The 16,094-nt window shown below is 53.0% G+C and overlaps 2 protein-coding genes across 2 annotated transcripts in view; both read right to left on the reverse strand.

Moving 5' to 3' along the window:
- LOC133356975 (mitochondrial amidoxime reducing component 2-like) overlaps nucleotides 1–234 on the reverse strand; it is a 35,298-nt gene extending 35,064 nt beyond the window's left edge. Inside the window, exon 1 of the mRNA XM_061574708.1 lies at nucleotides 100–234. The gene's annotated coding sequence lies outside the window, so the exon portion shown is untranslated. The remainder of the gene's footprint in view (nucleotides 1–99) is intronic.
- Nucleotides 235–5,665: 5,431 nt separating this feature from the next.
- LOC133356981 (mitochondrial transcription rescue factor 1-like) lies at nucleotides 5,666–15,237 on the reverse strand. Its single transcript, XM_061574718.1, has 6 exons — nucleotides 14,630–15,237; nucleotides 12,471–12,625; nucleotides 11,805–12,026; nucleotides 11,136–11,281; nucleotides 10,068–10,140; nucleotides 5,666–5,914 (listed from the first exon to the last, which is right to left on the reverse strand). Exons 2-6 carry the CDS (start codon nucleotides 12,597–12,599, stop codon nucleotides 5,666–5,668), a joined length of 819 nt encoding a protein of 272 aa, XP_061430702.1. The 5' UTR covers nucleotides 12,600–12,625; nucleotides 14,630–15,237.
- Nucleotides 15,238–16,094: the final 857 nt, after the last annotated feature.

Here is a 16,094-nt window from a genome sequence, read left to right on the forward strand (position 1 = left end):
GCGTGCGTGTGTGTACACACGTGGTCCAGTGCACCGCGGGTCACTATTAAAGAGCCACCCGCAGTGGTGAAGTTGGTAGCAGCTGGGGCATCAACTCACCATCAACAACAACAACCGCGTTAGCTCCAGCGGTTTCACGATGTGTTCGTGTACCAGGCGACGTTGAGTTTCCATTGTCTGCTGTACAAACACCAGGGGAGGCAGGGGAGACAGAGCCTCTCACCTGACATACTCCAATGAAAATAGCTGTTACGAAAAGTAAAAAAAAAGAATAAAATACTGTATTAAGATTTTCCCACTGATCTGTGTTATAAGTGTAATTTCTGTACGATTCCAATTATTTTTTTACGCGCTTTCTCTAATATTTAACTCACTCTTTGGTTCTTTCGGTAAAGTCACGTATAAAGATAAAATAATAAATTAAATACTAGCATGCTACGACGTTTCGATTGCAACACAAGCAATCGTCATCAGGTATAAATGAAATAGCAACAAACATCTAACCAGAAAACTATAGACAGACATATAAGCAGACAGATATCACAAAGATAGAGAGAGAACACGTATCGGCACAAAGAGAGAAAGCGTCTCTGTAACGAGGCCTTAAATAGAGAGGGGGCGGGGGCGGAGAGAGGGAGGGGGCAGAGAAAAAATTAGAATGTCAATGAGTGGATGACGACGTGGTACGGTACGCAAGCTTGAAAACAAGTATAACCCGTAACAAGTATAACCCGTAAAAACAAAGTTTTTCACTATGAATCCTTTATATGCGTGGCGGCTAGAGTCCTCTCGTCCTCTGGCTTGAGATGGCTGCCACCTATGGGTCAGATGATTGCATGGCAGCATTAAGCAATTGGTAATTAAATATATTTTTGTCCTAAAAAGTGTAAAATTTTGGAAAAAAATTTTCACGAACATTAATTGTCACGCACAACGAGTCTGTGTGGAAAATGTCAGCTCGATTGGATCACGGGAAGTGGGTTAAAAAACGACTGAAAGATTTGCACGGTCCTAAGCAAGCAAGTGAACTTAATATAAAGGATTTAATTAGGAGAACGGGAGAGAGACGCACTAAATTAAATAACCTAGCAAAATATCGAAATGTATTGTAATGCAACACAGAGAGTCGGTCAACACACAATTAACGCATAGCCTGGTTGATTACGTATTTCAAAGATTGCTAAGTTATGCTATTATTTAATTTATTATTTTCTCTTTATACGTGACTGTTTGTTGTAGTACGGAGTTAGACTGATGGCCTTAATCTAAGTTGTCTTGTGGTTGTTGTTGTTTGACTTGCATCCCACTGGGATTTGTGCACACAGTGTTGGTGTACGGTGCTTTTTCTGCGTTATTTTGCTGTCTTTTCTTGGATTTTCTGTTTGCACTTAGTCACATAGTCACTTAAAGATGTTTTCTTGTTCATGTTTTTTTGTTTGTTGCGGTTGCACCCGATTCAAGAGCCGAATGGCTCACAGGGCTATACCTAATACATGAACTTGTATCATCAAATCTTGTAACTCAATTTTAACCCACTTCCCAATGTGGTATCGACTGCAAACTTGGTATACTTATGTCATACTGATGACAATACTACATTCTGTCATAAAAATGCATAACTTTAAACATTCTTTTTTATACGTTATGTTTCGGCTTGGGTCTAATTGTCCACGCTCAACTTGACGTTGGCTGTAAATCACCACGGTCCCTTACATTATGGCAAGCTTCAGGGCCACTTCCTGGAGTCGTGGAGTTATTCCATTACTAGTAACGGTACATTTCATTAAAGCGTGTTTAAAAAAAAGTTTTTAAAAATGTTACTTATCGTAAAAATCGTCAAATTTGCGGAGCTCCGCTGCTAATACAGGAAGAGACGAGGTGAGGCAGCGACGAGCTCAGCCTCCCCTCTGATTGCGCAACCCCTCAGTAACTGTGTAGTGGTGATAACTACTCGCTGTTCGCGAGCGGATCGTAAACAAGGTTTTCCCGCTCAATCAAACGGTCAGGGTCAAATGGGGTGAGGTAGGATCCAAACGCCAGATTGGGAAGGACCAATCGGAGGGTTCCACAAGGTGGCCGGCGATTGGACAACCCGGCCACGAACAGGTATAAAAGCCAGAGCGCTGAGAGCTCTTGGCCAGTTCTGCTACACGAAGACCCAAGTCGGCTGAAGACATCTAGGACCCTGGACCAAGCCCTCCAGCCCTTATCAGGGCTAGGGCTCAGTGTAACCAGTGGTCGGGGAGAGATCCCCTAGGTCCAGCCAGAGGACGCTGGGATAGCAGGGAGATTAGATAGCCTGCAAGGTCCGGAGGCTTGTACCTTCTGAGGGTAACGGGTGAAGGGACCATATACCCCCTTTGTGTGATAGGGACTGTGTATTAAGACAATAAACAGTGTGTCATAAAGAAGTTTAGAAGTCCGTCGTTTACAACACTACACCTGGATGGAGCGCGGGCAATAAGCGCGTGCCTGTTACTATCTCAGTATGTCACCAATGTAATGTTTGTAGACCCCTTCATTTCATGTCCTCGCCTTCCATAGTCCAGGTAACTTATTTCACGTATGTGTATACAGATATTTAGGCTCGCTGGTCTCGTCGTGAAACTGCAATGAAAAAGCACCAGGGGAGGCACCTATCACATCTGCCTCACTGAGGGGGACGTGTCTAACACGCCCCCCTCAGTGAAGACACGCCCCCTCTGGACTGGCTGATGCACCACCTGTGCCCCCGACTGTGCCAACTTGCTGTGCTTTAGCCACCCGGCGCTCCGCTCGTTGTTGTGAGCGTCGCTCCTCCGCCCTCCGTTGTTGTTGGAGGGTGACTGCCTCCAACTGCCCAGTAGCGTCCTTCACGAGCCTCCTCCACTGAGGCCGATCTTGCGGGCTACATGACCCAGCCAACGCAGCCTTTCCTGCTGGAGGAGCTCACCGATAGGACTCTGCCCAGATCTATCAAGGATTTGTGAGCTCCTCACACAATCCAGCCTGGTTAAACCCAGGATGGATCGTAGGCAGGCCAGCCTGAATGTTTCTAACCGGCGAAGATGTTCCATTAGTGGGGGGGGGGGGGTACACGTTTCGCAAGCGTAGAAACCCACACACACACCGACACCCACACATCGCTTGCACGTGCACGGTGTAGGGGGCAGCTCAGGTCTCTTCTTCGCACACGCCACGTATCGGCCAGCAAGGCGAGGCCACTCTGAAGTGGACTTTGAGCCTCCGCGTTGCACCCCAAGGCGTCCGTCTTGGTAGAGGTTGATGGAGGGGGAGGTTACCCACGCGTTACCCTACCGTACGCGACCTGCACGGTCGGCCGTGGTGGAACCCATTCAGGCTGCTGGCTCGACCGAAGCGGAGTGAGCGTGTGCGTACCGACGCATGCACGTTGAACTTCTTTCGCACCGTGACGTAGCCAACCGTGCCAATCGGAGGTGCGGGCGAGTGACTGTGCGAGTGGGTGAGTGACTGTGTGAGTGGGTGACTGTGTGAGTGGGTGAGTGACTGTGTGAGTGGGTGAGTGACTGTGAGTGGGTGAGTGACTGTGTGAATGGGTGACTATGTGAGTGGGTGAGTGACTGAGTGACTATGTGAGTGGGTGACTGTGTGAGTGACTATGTGAGTGGGTGAGTGACTATAAGTGGGTGAGTGACTGTGTGAGTGGGTGTGTGACTGTGTGAGTGGGTGAGTGACTGTGTGAGTGGGTGAGTGACTGTGTGAGTGGGTGAGTGACTGTGTGAGTGGGTGAGTGGCTATGTGAGTGGGTGAGTGACTGTGTGAGTGGGTGAGTGACTGTGTGAGTGGGTGAGTGGCTATGTGAGTGACTGTGTGAGTGGGTGACTGTGAGTGGGTGAGTGGCTATGTGAATGACTGTGTGAGTGGGTGAGTGACTGTGAGTGGGTGACTGTGTGAGTGGGTGAGTGACCATTTGAGTGGGTGAGTGACTGTGTGAGTGGGTTAGTGACTGTGTGAGTGACTATGTGAGTGGGTGAGTGACTGTGTGAGTGGGTGAGTGACTGTGTGAGTGGGTGAGTGACCATTTGAGTAGGTGAGTGACTGTGTGAGTGGGTTAGTGACTGTGTGAGTGGGTGACTATGTGAGTGGGTGAGTGACTGTGTGAGTGGGTGACTATGTGAGTGGGTGAGTGACTGTGTGAGTGGGTGAGTGACTGTGTGAGTGGGTGAGTGACTGTGTGAGTGGGTGAGTGACTATGTGAGTGTGTGGGTGACTGTGGGAAGGATGACAAACTAAACACAAAGCAGTTTTCAATGTAGTATAGTGGTGTAGTGTATAGTTGTGAAGCATAGAGTGGTGTAGTACATAGTGTACTGTATAATGGACTGTGTAGTTGTGTAGTGTGTATTGTATAGCGTGTGTGTATGTATGTTGAACTTCTTTCGCACCGTACGTAGCCAACCGTGCTAATTGGAGGTGCGGGGGGTACAGACAACAAACTAAACACACAAAAAGCAGTTTTTAAATAAATGCATTTTCAATCTCGCTGATGATTTAAAAGTGCACAGCTCCCAGCGGCTTCCGAATATCAGAAGGAAGAGCGTTCCAGACGGCCGCAGAAGCGCCATCGGATGGCGCCACGCGACGATGCTGTGACCACCGCCGTTTTTGTTCGACGGCCCAGCCAGGAGCCACCGCCGCCGCTGAGAAGATGACGTCCGGAGTCGGCGGCGCGGTGACGATGGTTCACAGCTCCCCGACGAGACCAGCGGCGACGTCTTGCTGTTCGTTGCTGTGGCGAGCGACTTTGCGTGCGCAATGAGGGCGATGACGAGCGACGTTTCGGGGGCAATGGCCCTGGCTGCACGTCACATTAGAAGAGGCCAGTCGAGAGAGAGAGAGCACGTGGGTGGTGGTAATAATTGGGAGACTGCACCTGTTTTTTTATGCACTGTGGACGTGGTGTTATTGCCCGATGGGAATGACAGATTGCCAAAGAGTCTCGCCCACTCCACCACGATCCACCGAAATTAGCTCGGCCATAACAGGGGAGGAGGGGGCGGGGGAACGTACCGGCGTCTCGTGATGAAGCAAACGGAACTCTCCCCCCCTCCCCCACCCCCCGGTCGCACCGAGCGCAAAGTCCCCGCGATGGCGGCCGTTCGTAACAACCGCGTGGTATCCGCGTGGTATCCGCGTGGTATCCGCGTGGTATCCGCGTGGTATCCGCGTCGTCCGTTCTCGCCGAGCGAGGCTATCTGCCGCACGGGCGCCGCTTCACGGACACGACGAGGTTCCCCTCTCTCTCCCCCGACGTGTCCCCCCCCCACCCCGTGTGGTCTCGTGGATTTTTCTCCGGGTCCTTCCGGTTTCCCCGCCCACTCCACGTTATTACAATCGGCGCCGCTGTAAATTTCCCCGCACTATGACAACGACCCACTTCATTGAGGCATCCGTCTGCGACGGCCAGTGTCGCTCCTGAATAAAGCGCTATTATTATGATGATGACGCTCGCTCAGAGCGTGGCCCTGGCCTGCTAAAGCAAACAGCAGCTTGAGTTCACCCGCGGGGTGACGGCGGTGACGGCGGTGGCGGCGGCGAGGGAGGCTGGCTCGGCTCGGATGCACCAGTGGAAAAGCGGCGAGTACGGAGGCCCCCCCCCCCCACTGTTACCCCCCCCCCCCCCACCGCTACCCCCCCCACCCCCCTAGGCGGTGCCGCGCGGCGCTGGCGGCAGCAGCAGCTGCTTCCAGCGGCGCAGGCGCACGCCGTAGCGCTGGGAGGGCGAGCGCTCCTCGCTGGCGCGCAGCACCACCACGCGCGCCACCGCCTCCCCCTGGGCGTCTCCTCCCCTCCTCCCCGAGTCGGTCGTCGCCGCCGGGACCGACGCCGACGCCGAGGCCGGCGCCCCCGCGGGAACCGGCAGCAGGAGGTCCAGGACGTCGCCCTCGCGCACCTGCGGAGGGAGGACGGAGAGACGGCGTGGAGAGTCGCGGACGCAGCGGTCGTCGCGGAGAGAAGCCATGGGGGGGGGCCCCTGCGAGTATGAATGCGGTCGTTAAAACCGCCGATAACGACGACGACACAGCCAACTCAGTACGGGGTTGCCACGTAAACTAATCGAGCCCAACTTTGCCACGTAAACTAATCGAGCCCAACTTTGCCACGTAAACTAATCGGGCCCAACTTTGCCACGTAAACTAAACGTGCCCAACTTTGCCACGTAAACTAATCGGGCCCAACTTTGCCACGTAAACTAATCGGGCCAAACTTTGCCACGTAAACTAAACGTGCCCAACTTTGCCACGTAATCTAAACGTGCCCAACTTTGCCATGTAAACTAAACGTGCCCAACTTTGCCACGTAAACTAAACGTGCCCAACTTTGCCACGTAAACTAAACGTGCCCAACTTTGCCACGTAAACTAAACGTGCCCAACTTTGCCATGTAAACTAAACGTGCCCAACTTTGCCATGTAAACTAAACGTGCCCAACTTTGCCACGTAAACTAAACGTGCCCAACTTTGCCACGTAAACTAAACGTGCCCAACTTTGCCATGTAAACTAAACGTGCCCAACTTTGCCACGTAAACTAAACGTGCCCAACTTTGCCACGTAATCTAAACGTGCCCAACTTTGCCACGTAAACTAAACGTGCCCAACTTTGCCACGTAAACTAAACGTGCCCAACTTTGCCACGTAAACTAATCGAGCCCAACTTTGCCACGTAAACTAAACGTGCCCAACTTTGCCACGTAAACTAAACGTGCCCAACTTTGCCACATAAACTAATCGTGCCCAACTTTGCCACGTAAACTAAACGTGCCCAACTTTGCCACGTAAACTAAACGTGCCCAACTTTGCCACGTAAACTAAACGTGCCCAACTTTGCCACGTAAACTAATCGTGCCCAACTTTGCCACATAAACTAATCGTGCCCAACTTTGCCACATAAACTAATCGTGCCCAACTTTGCCATGTAAACTAAACGGGCCCAACTTTGCCACGTAAACTAAACGTGCCCAACTTTGCCACGTAAACTAATCGGGCCCAACTTTGCCACGTAAACTAAACGGGCCCAACTTTGCCACGTAAACTAATCGGGCCCAACTTTGCCACGTAAACTAATCGGGCCCAACTTTGCCACGTAAACTAAACGGGCCCAACTTTGCCACGTAAACTAATCGGGCCCAACTTTGCCACGTAAACTAATCGGGCCCAACTTTGCCACGTAAACTAAACGTGCCCAACTTTGCCACGTAAACTAATCGGGCCCAACTTTGCCACGTAAACTAAACGGGCCCAACTTTGCCACGTAAACTAAACGGGCCCAACTTTGCCACGTAAACTAAACGTGCCCAACTTTGCCACGTAAACTAATCGGGCCCAACTTTGCCACGTAAACTAATCGGGCCCAACTTTGCCACGTAAACTAAACGGGCCCAACTTTGCCACGTAAACTAATCGGGCCCAACTTTGCCACGTAAACTAATCGGGCCCAACTTTGCCACGTAAACTAAACGTGCCCAACTTTGCCACGTAAACTAATCGGGCCCAACTTTGCCACGTAAACTAAACGGGCCCAACTTTGCCACGTAAACTAAACGTGCCCAACTTTGCCACGTAAACTAATCGGGCCCAACTTTGCCACGTAAACTAAACGTGCCCAACTTTGCCACGTAAACTAAACGTGCCCAACTTTGCCATGTAAACTAAACGTGCCCAACTTTGCCACGTAATCTAAACGTGCCCAACTTTGCCATGTAAACTAAACGTGCCCAACTTTGCCACGTAAACTAAACGTGCCCAACTTTGCCACGTAAACTAAACGGGCCCAACTTTGCCATGTAAACTAAACGTGCCCAACTTTGCCATGTAAACTAAACGTGCCCAACTTTGCCACGTAATCTAAACGTGCCCAACTTTGCCACGTAAACTAAACGGGCCCAACTTTGCCATGTAAACTAAACGTGCCCAACTTTGCCACGTAAACTAAACGGGCCCAACTTTGCCATGTAAACTAAACGTGCCCAACTTTGCCATGTAAACTAAACGTGCCCAACTTTGCCACGTAAACTAAACGTGCCCAACTTTGCCATGTAAACTAAACGGGCCCAACTTTGCCACGTAATCTAAACGTGCCCAACTTTGCCACGTAATCTAAACGTGCCCAACTTTGCCATGTAAACTAAACGGGCCCAACTTTGCCACGTAAACTAAACGTGCCCAACTTTGCCACGTAATCTAAACGTGCCCAACTTTGCCACGTAAACTAAACGGGCCCAACTTTGCCACGTAATCTAAACGTGCCCAACTTTGCCACGTAAACTAAACGGGCCCAACTTTGCCACGTAAACTAAACGGGCCCAACTTTGCCACGTAATCTAAACGTGCCCAACTTTGCCACGTAAACTAAACGGGCCCAACTTTGCCACGTAAACTAAACGGGCCCAATCGCCGACTTGTTCAGCACTCACCGGTCGTGTGTTAGAGAAGTAAACCCACGACGTTTACAAGTATAGTGTAGTGTATAATAGTGTATCTTAGTGGATAGTAGTGTAGTGTATAGTAATGTAGCCTATAGTGTAGTATACTAGTACAGCACTAACCGGTTGTGTGTTGGAGAGTAAACCCACTGCAACATTAACAATTCGTTACTAGTACAGCACTAACCGGTTGTGTGTTGGAGAGTAAACCCACTACGACATTGACAATTCGAGTAGCCGTGACGCTTCGCCAGTAACAGCAACAACAAGAACCAGCTGAGCTCCCGGGCTTGTCATCCGCTCGGCCTGTGACCTGACCGCTCATCCCTCACCCCCACCCCCCTCCGGAGCTCCCCCTCCCTCCCTCCCTCCCTCCCCCCCACCCCTTCCCTCCCCCCCCACCCCACCTCCCTCCCTCCCCCCCCACCCCACCTCCTCCCTCCCTCCCTCCCCCCCACCTCCTCCCTCCCTCCCTCCCCCCCACCCTCTCCCACCCTCCCCCCCACCCCACCTCCTCCCTCCCCCCCACCCCACCTCCTCCCTCCCCCCCCACCCCACCTCCTCCCTCCCTTCCCCCCACCTCCTCCCTCCCCCCACCCCTCTCCCACCCTCCCCCCCCACCCCACCTCCTCCCTCCCCCCCACCCCACCTCCTTCCTCCCTCCCTCTCTCCCCCCCACCCCACCTCCCTCCCCCCCACCCCACCCTCCCCCCACCCCACCTCCTCCCTCCCCCCCACCCCACCTCCTCCCTTCCCCCCACCTCCTTCCTCACTCCCCCCACCCTCTCCCTCCCTTCTTCCCACCCCACCTCCTCCCTCCCCCCCACCCCACCCCCTCCCTCTCTCTCCCGTGAGTGGAGGGCTCTTGCACCAGCAGTGGCGGGGAGCAAATTGCAGGGCCCCACGTTTTCGCCCTGTGCAGCCGTGCGTTTGCGCGAGTAACGGTGTGTCCATGTCCGTGTGAGTCCGTGTGAGTCCGTGTGAGTCTGTGCATTTGTATGCGAGTCTGTGTGAATCCGTGTGAATCCGTGTGAGTCTGTGAATCCGCGTGAGTTCATGAGTCTGTGCGAGTCCGTGCGAGTTTGTGTGAGTTCGTGTGAGTCCGTGTGAGTCTGTGAATCCGTGTGAGTTCATGAGTCTGTGCGAGTCCGTGCGAGTCCGTGCGAGTTTGTGTGAGTTCGTGTGAGTTCGTGTGAGTTCGTGTGAGTCCGTGTGAGTCCACGTGAGTTCGTGTGAGTCTGTGTGAGTCCATGCGAGTCCGTGCGAGTCCGTGCGAGTCCGTGCGAGTTCATGAGTCCGTGCAAGTCCGTGCGAGTCCGTGCGAGTCCGTGCGAGTCCGTGTGAGTCCGTGCGAGTTCGTGTGAGTTCGTGCGAGTCCGTGCGAGTCCGTGTGAGTCCGTGTGAGTCCGTGCGAGTTCGTGTGAGTCCGTGTGAGTCCGTGCGAGTCCGTGCGAGTCCGTGCGAGTCCGTGTGAGTCCGTGCGAGTCCGTGTGAGTCCGTGCGAGTCTGTGTGAATCCGTGCGAGTTTGTGCGAGTCCGTGTGAGTCCGTGCGAGTCCGTGTGAGTCTGTGTATTTCTACGCGAGTCCGTGCGTGGCGTGGCCGAGCCTGCTTCGCCGCCTACCGTGCGGCTCTTCTTGATCAGCCGCTGTCCGTTGAGCCGCAGGCGGTTGGCGTAGAAGGCGTCCTCGATGGCCCTGCGCGACACCGCAAGGGGGGGGGGGGCGTGACCTCGTGACCTCGGGGGGGGGGGGAGGAACTCGAGGGTGTGACGCTACGCAACGCTACGGAGCGACGCAACGCTACGTTACGCTACGCAGCGATGTGACGCTACGCAATGCTACATTACGCTACGCAGCGACGCAGCGCTATGGTGACGCTACACTACGGCGGTGATGCGAGCCGTCCGTCCGAATCGCTTGTCACAACGCACGTCGATTGGTGCACGCGGGGGAGAGGGGGGGGGGGGAGAGGCGACCGACCTATGGCGTCGACGTAGTCGAGCGTTGCTGAACGGGGACGAGGATTCGTCATCGTGGTTTGTCGCGAACGACACGGACGAGGCGAAATGAGGTGTGCAACACGAATAAACGAGATGGAGCAGTCTAGATTTGAAGTTTTCGTGACTGCAAGGATCCATACTCTTTGGTTCTTTCGGTAAAGTCACGTAGGTAAAAAAAAAGTTTATGAAATCAAATTTCGATTTAAAGCTTTCGTGACTGCAGGGATTAATCTTCTTGGTTCTTTCGGTAAAGTCACGTAGAAGGGAAATAATACAATAATAAAAATAAAACATAATAAAATAATTCTCACGACATTTCAGCCACAACGCAAGCAGCCGTCCTCAGGTGAAGACCAGGTCTGTCGGGGAGACAGCGGTCTTCACCTGAGGACGGCTACTTGCGTTTATTTTTATTCTTTTATTATTTCCCTTCTACGTGACTTTACCGAAAGAACCAAAGAGTAGAGATGGAGCAGGCGGCACCGACGACGTGAAAGTGAGAACGCAACGGACGACGCAAACGCACCAGAAAGCACACACCAGACAGAAGACATCACACAGACAGTGCACACTCGCAATCATGAGCACACTCGCAATGACGATGACGATGTACGTACGTAGAACTTCTTTCGCACCCTACGTAGCCAACCATGCTAATCGTGAGGCGCGGATGACCATGATGTGTCTCACTTGTTTGAGATGTCCAGGCCGGCCTTCATGACGAGGTCAAATCGGAAGGAAGCCACCGTCTTATCAAGGTCCTTGTAGTCCTTCACGACACCTTCCTGCGTCACGAACGAAGCCTCCTCCTCCTCCTCCCCCTCGCCAGGCTGCTCCTGTAGAACGACGAGCGGCAGGACCTCACCCACGATGACCGGCAGGGTCTCAACACGATCACCAGCAGGGTCTCAACGCGATCACCGGCAGGGTCTCAACGCGATGACCGGCAGGGTCTCAACGCGATGACCGGCAGGGTCCCACCCACGATGACCAGCAGGGTCTCACCCACGATGACCAGCAGGGTCTCAACGCGATGACCGGCAGGGTCTCAACGCGATGACCGGCAGGGTCTCAACGCGATGACCAGCAGGGTCTCAATGACCACGGCCTCCCCGTTTGTCGCGACGAAAAAGGGACGATGGAATAACTGGCTCTGAGATCTCTCCCAAACCCCCCCCCCCCCCCCCAGCACGTGAGCGGACGCAGCGCGGAAGCTTCGATACCACGACAGGGGAAACGCTTTCACTCTCTCACGGTTTTGATATTATCATGGACACACACGCGCCCTCTCGCCTCACCGCTCCCTCCCGCTCGCCTCACCGCTCCCTCCCTCTCGCCTCACCGCTCCCTCCCGCTCACCTCGTTGCTGTCATCTTCCTCCGGGCGAGCGTCCTTGCTGCGTCCCTTCCGCCCACGCTGGTACGAGGAGCCGCCGCCCCCCTGCGTTGCCGTGGAGAGGCCTCGCGACCACGCCGACCGCAAAGGGGGGCCGAGGTCGCGGGGTCGCGCGGGGTTCACGACCCCCGCAGGGGTGCCCCAGTGGCCCCCCCTCCACCACCGCCGCCGCTGCTGCCCCTGGGCCTAAAACAGGCGAAGGGCACGGGGGTGAATCAAAGAGACGAGAGGAAGCAATGGGAGGCAAATCTGCCACGATCGACAGAGGAGGCCTCTTCCTTGCCATTCGCCGATTTGAGCCGGGGGGGCGGGGGGGAGAACGCCGAGCGAAAAACGAACGCCCGGACACGCGGCCGCCACCACCACCACCACAGTGACGGTAGTGGCGGTGATGTAGACCGCACTGAGCGGTCTTCACCACCGCCACCACCACCACCATCGCAACCACAAAGGTGGCGCTCACGCACATGCGCGACGACAGCAGTGGTGGCGGTGGTGGTGAAGGCCCCACTGAGTGGTTTTCACCACTGCCACTACTGTGGTGGCGCTGACGCACATGCGGGACCGTGGTGGCGGTGAAGGCCCCACTGAGCGGTCTTCACCACCAACACCGCGGTGGCGCCGACTCACATGCGGGACGACGGCGGTGGTGGCGATGATGAAGGCCGCACCGAGCGGCTGCACCCTGAGGGGAGATCTCCAGGCCTGGGCGCGGGGAGCCAGGGCGGAGGCCAAGCGGGAAACCGGCACCACCAGCATGAGGGCTACGGCAGAGCGGCCTACACCTGCACGGAAACACACAGCAAGCCGACACACACAGCAAGTCAACGCAGCAAGCCGACACACACAGTCAATGCAGCGCATCAACACGCACAGCAAGTCAACGCAGCAAGCTGACACACACAGTCAATGCAGCGCATCAACACACACAGCAAGTCAACACAGCAAGCCGACACACATAGTCAATGCAGCGCATCAACACACACAGCAAGTCAACACAGCAAGCCGACACACACAGTCAATGCAGCGCATCAACACGCACAGCAAGTCAACACAGCAAGCCGACACACATAGTCAATGCAGCGCATCAACACACACAGCAAGTCAACACAGCAAGCCGACACACACAGTCAATGCAGCGCATCAACACGCACAGCAAGTCAACACAGCAAGCCGACACACACAGTCAATGCAGCGCATCAACACACACAGCAAGTCAACACAGCAAGCCGACACACACAGTCAATGCAGCGCATCAACACGCACAGCAAGTCAACACAGCAAGCCGACACACACAGCAAGTCAATGCAGCTTGGCAACACGCACAGCAAGTCGACACGCATAGAGACCCATGGACTCATGTAGAGGCCCAGACTCACATAAAGACCCACAGACTCACGCAGAAAACTATAGACTCACAGAGACCCATAGACTCACACAGAGACCCACAGACTCACACAGAGACCCATAGATTCACACAGAGACCCATAGACTCACACATAGACCCATAGACTCACACATAGACCCATAGACTCACACAGAGACCCATAGACTCACACAGAAACCCATAGACTCACACATAGACCCATAGACTCACACAGAGACCCATAGACTCACGTAGAGACCCCATCGACTCACGTAGAGACCCCAGACTCGCGTAGAGAGTCTGTGAGACCCATAGACTTAGAGAGTAATGTCTTTCTCAAATTAGCTCACCTGTTTAAGGCCGTCACATAAGAGGCGTATATACGTGCATGGGCCCACTAGGTGAGTGACTATGTGAGTCTATGTATATACGTTTAACTTAATTCGCAACGTACGTAGTCAACCGTGCTAATCGGATGGGTGAGTGTGTGGGTGAGTGACTATGTGAGTGACTGTGTGACTGTGTGAGTGACTATGTGAGTGGGTGAGTGACTGTGTGAGTGGGTGAGTGACTGCGTGAGTGCTGTGTGAGTGAGTGACTGTGTGAGTGACTGTGTGAGTGGGTGAGTGACTGTGTGAGTGGGTGAGTGACTGTGTGAGTGGGTGAGTGACTGCGTGAGTGAGTGACTATGTGACTGGGCGAGTGACTGTGTGAGTGGGTGAGTGTCTATGTGAGTGACTGTGTGAGTGGGTGAGTGATTATGTGAGTGGGTGTCTGCGTGAGTGGGTGAGTGACTATGTGAGTGGGTGAGTGACTGCGTGAGTGACTATGTGAGTGACTGTGAGAGTGGGTGAGTGACTATGTGAGTGGGTGAGTGACTATGTGAGTGGGTGAGTGACTGTGTGAGTGGGTGAGTGACTATGTGAGTGGGTGAGTGACTGTGTGAGTGGGTGAGTGGCTGTGTGAGTGGGTGAGTGACTATGTGAGTGGGTGAGTGACTGTGTGAGTGACTGTGTGAGTGACTATGTGAGTGGGTGAGTGACTGTGTGAGTGACTATGTGAGTGTGTGAGTGACTATGTGAGTGGGCGAGTGATTATGTGAGTGGGTGTCTGCGTGAGTGGGTGAGTGAGTATGTGAGTGGCTGAGTGTCTGCGTGAGTGGGTGAGTGACTGTGTGAGTGACTATGTGAGTGGGTGAGTGACTGTGTGAGTGGGTGAGTGACTATGTGAGTGGGTGAGTGACTGTGTGAGTGCAGGGCAGAATGTTCCAGACGGCCGGCAGAAGGGCATCTGAACGCACGTGGTGACAGCCGTATTTGTGCCACGGCTTTATCCAGAAACCACCGTTCGCTCTACAGTCGTGTGTGCGTGTGTGTGGGGGGTGTAACTTGGCCTACTTCTCCACGCAGTGGCGCACACTCACCCGCACCCCTTCTTCCCGGGTGAACTTGAGCGGCGAGGCGAGAGGGAGGCTCCGTTGAGGCCTTGGGGCCTGAAGGTCGCCGGCTTGGGTTACCCCCGACACCCCCCTCCTGTGCGTGTGTGTGTGGCGCGTTGTTGTCGTGGTTGTTGTTGTTGTTGCAGTTGTTGTTGTTGTAGCAGTTGTTGTTGTAGCAGTGTGGTTGTTGTGGTGGTGTTGGTCGTGGTTGTTGTGGTTGCAGCAGTGTGGTTGTTGTTGTTGCTGTGTGGTTGCTGCTGTGATTGTTGTGGTTGTTGTTGTGGTTGTTGTTGTTGCTATTGTTGTTGATGCAGTTGTTGTTGTAGCAGTGTGGTTGTTGTGGTGGTTGTTGTCGTGGTTGTTGGTTATGTGGCTGTTGCTGCTGCTGTGGTTGCAGCAGTGTGGTTTTTGTTGTGGTTGTTGTGGTGGTTGTTGTTGTGGTTGTTGTTGTTGTGGTTGTGGTTGTTGTTGTTGTTGTGGTGCTTTACGCGAACCTCGGACTCGCTCGGCAGATTTCCCCGCAGCTCCACTCCTCGCGACCCGAATTGCGACGCGATTCCAGCTGGAATCGCTGTTCGATTCAAGAATCGATTCACGAATCGATACACACCCCCTCCCCCCCACACGACGATATGAACCGCGATGTAAATCGATACCTTTTCGATTCTATAATCGATTCTAAAGCCCTCATACAACCGCGCTTGGCGAACGGCGCGCGATTCGGGGTTATCGATTCCACGCGATCGATTCTTCAAACGTCCCCGTGTTCTATGTTAAGTGCTCGTTCAGCGCTAATTTTATTTTCTTTAAATAAAAAAATGACATAAAACTCTGAACAAACAAACAATTCAACACTTTCGTCAATAAAACCGCGTGTGGCCTCAACAAAAGTAAAAATGAAGGGCTGATGCTTGGGCATTTGTGAAAAAAAGAGCTTTTTCGCTCATCGGATTCCACCTCCATGATGAATGAACACTCCGATTCTGAATAAATAATAAAAATAATAGAAATAAAATAATAAATCACGACGTTTCGGAGGCAACACGAGCTTCCTTCATCAGGTGTAAAAAGGAACAGCAAAATAACTGACAATAACAAATAATCTTCTTGGTGCTTTCGGTAAAGTCACGTAGAATGGAAATAATAAAATAATAAACATAACAAATGTATTATATTATTATTTTATTATTTCCCTTCTACGTGACTTTACCGAAAGAACCAATAAGATGAATCCCTGCAGTCACGAAAGCTTTAAATCGAAAAATAACAAATAACTATACAGTTATTTTGCTGTGCCTTTTTACACCTGATGAAGGAAGCTTGTGTTGCCTCCGAAACGTCGTGATTTATTATTTTCTTTGTAGAAGAAAACATTATTATTTATTTATTTTTACCTACGTGGCTTTTACCGAAAAAACCTCAGAGTATAAATCCTTGCAGTCACGAAAGC

Source organism: Lethenteron reissneri, chromosome 56 (assembly GCF_015708825.2).
Source record: "Lethenteron reissneri isolate LAM-NWPU_2019-01 chromosome 56, ASM1570882v1, whole genome shotgun sequence".
NCBI classification, from domain to species: domain Eukaryota; kingdom Metazoa; phylum Chordata; class Hyperoartia; order Petromyzontiformes; family Petromyzontidae; genus Lethenteron; species Lethenteron reissneri.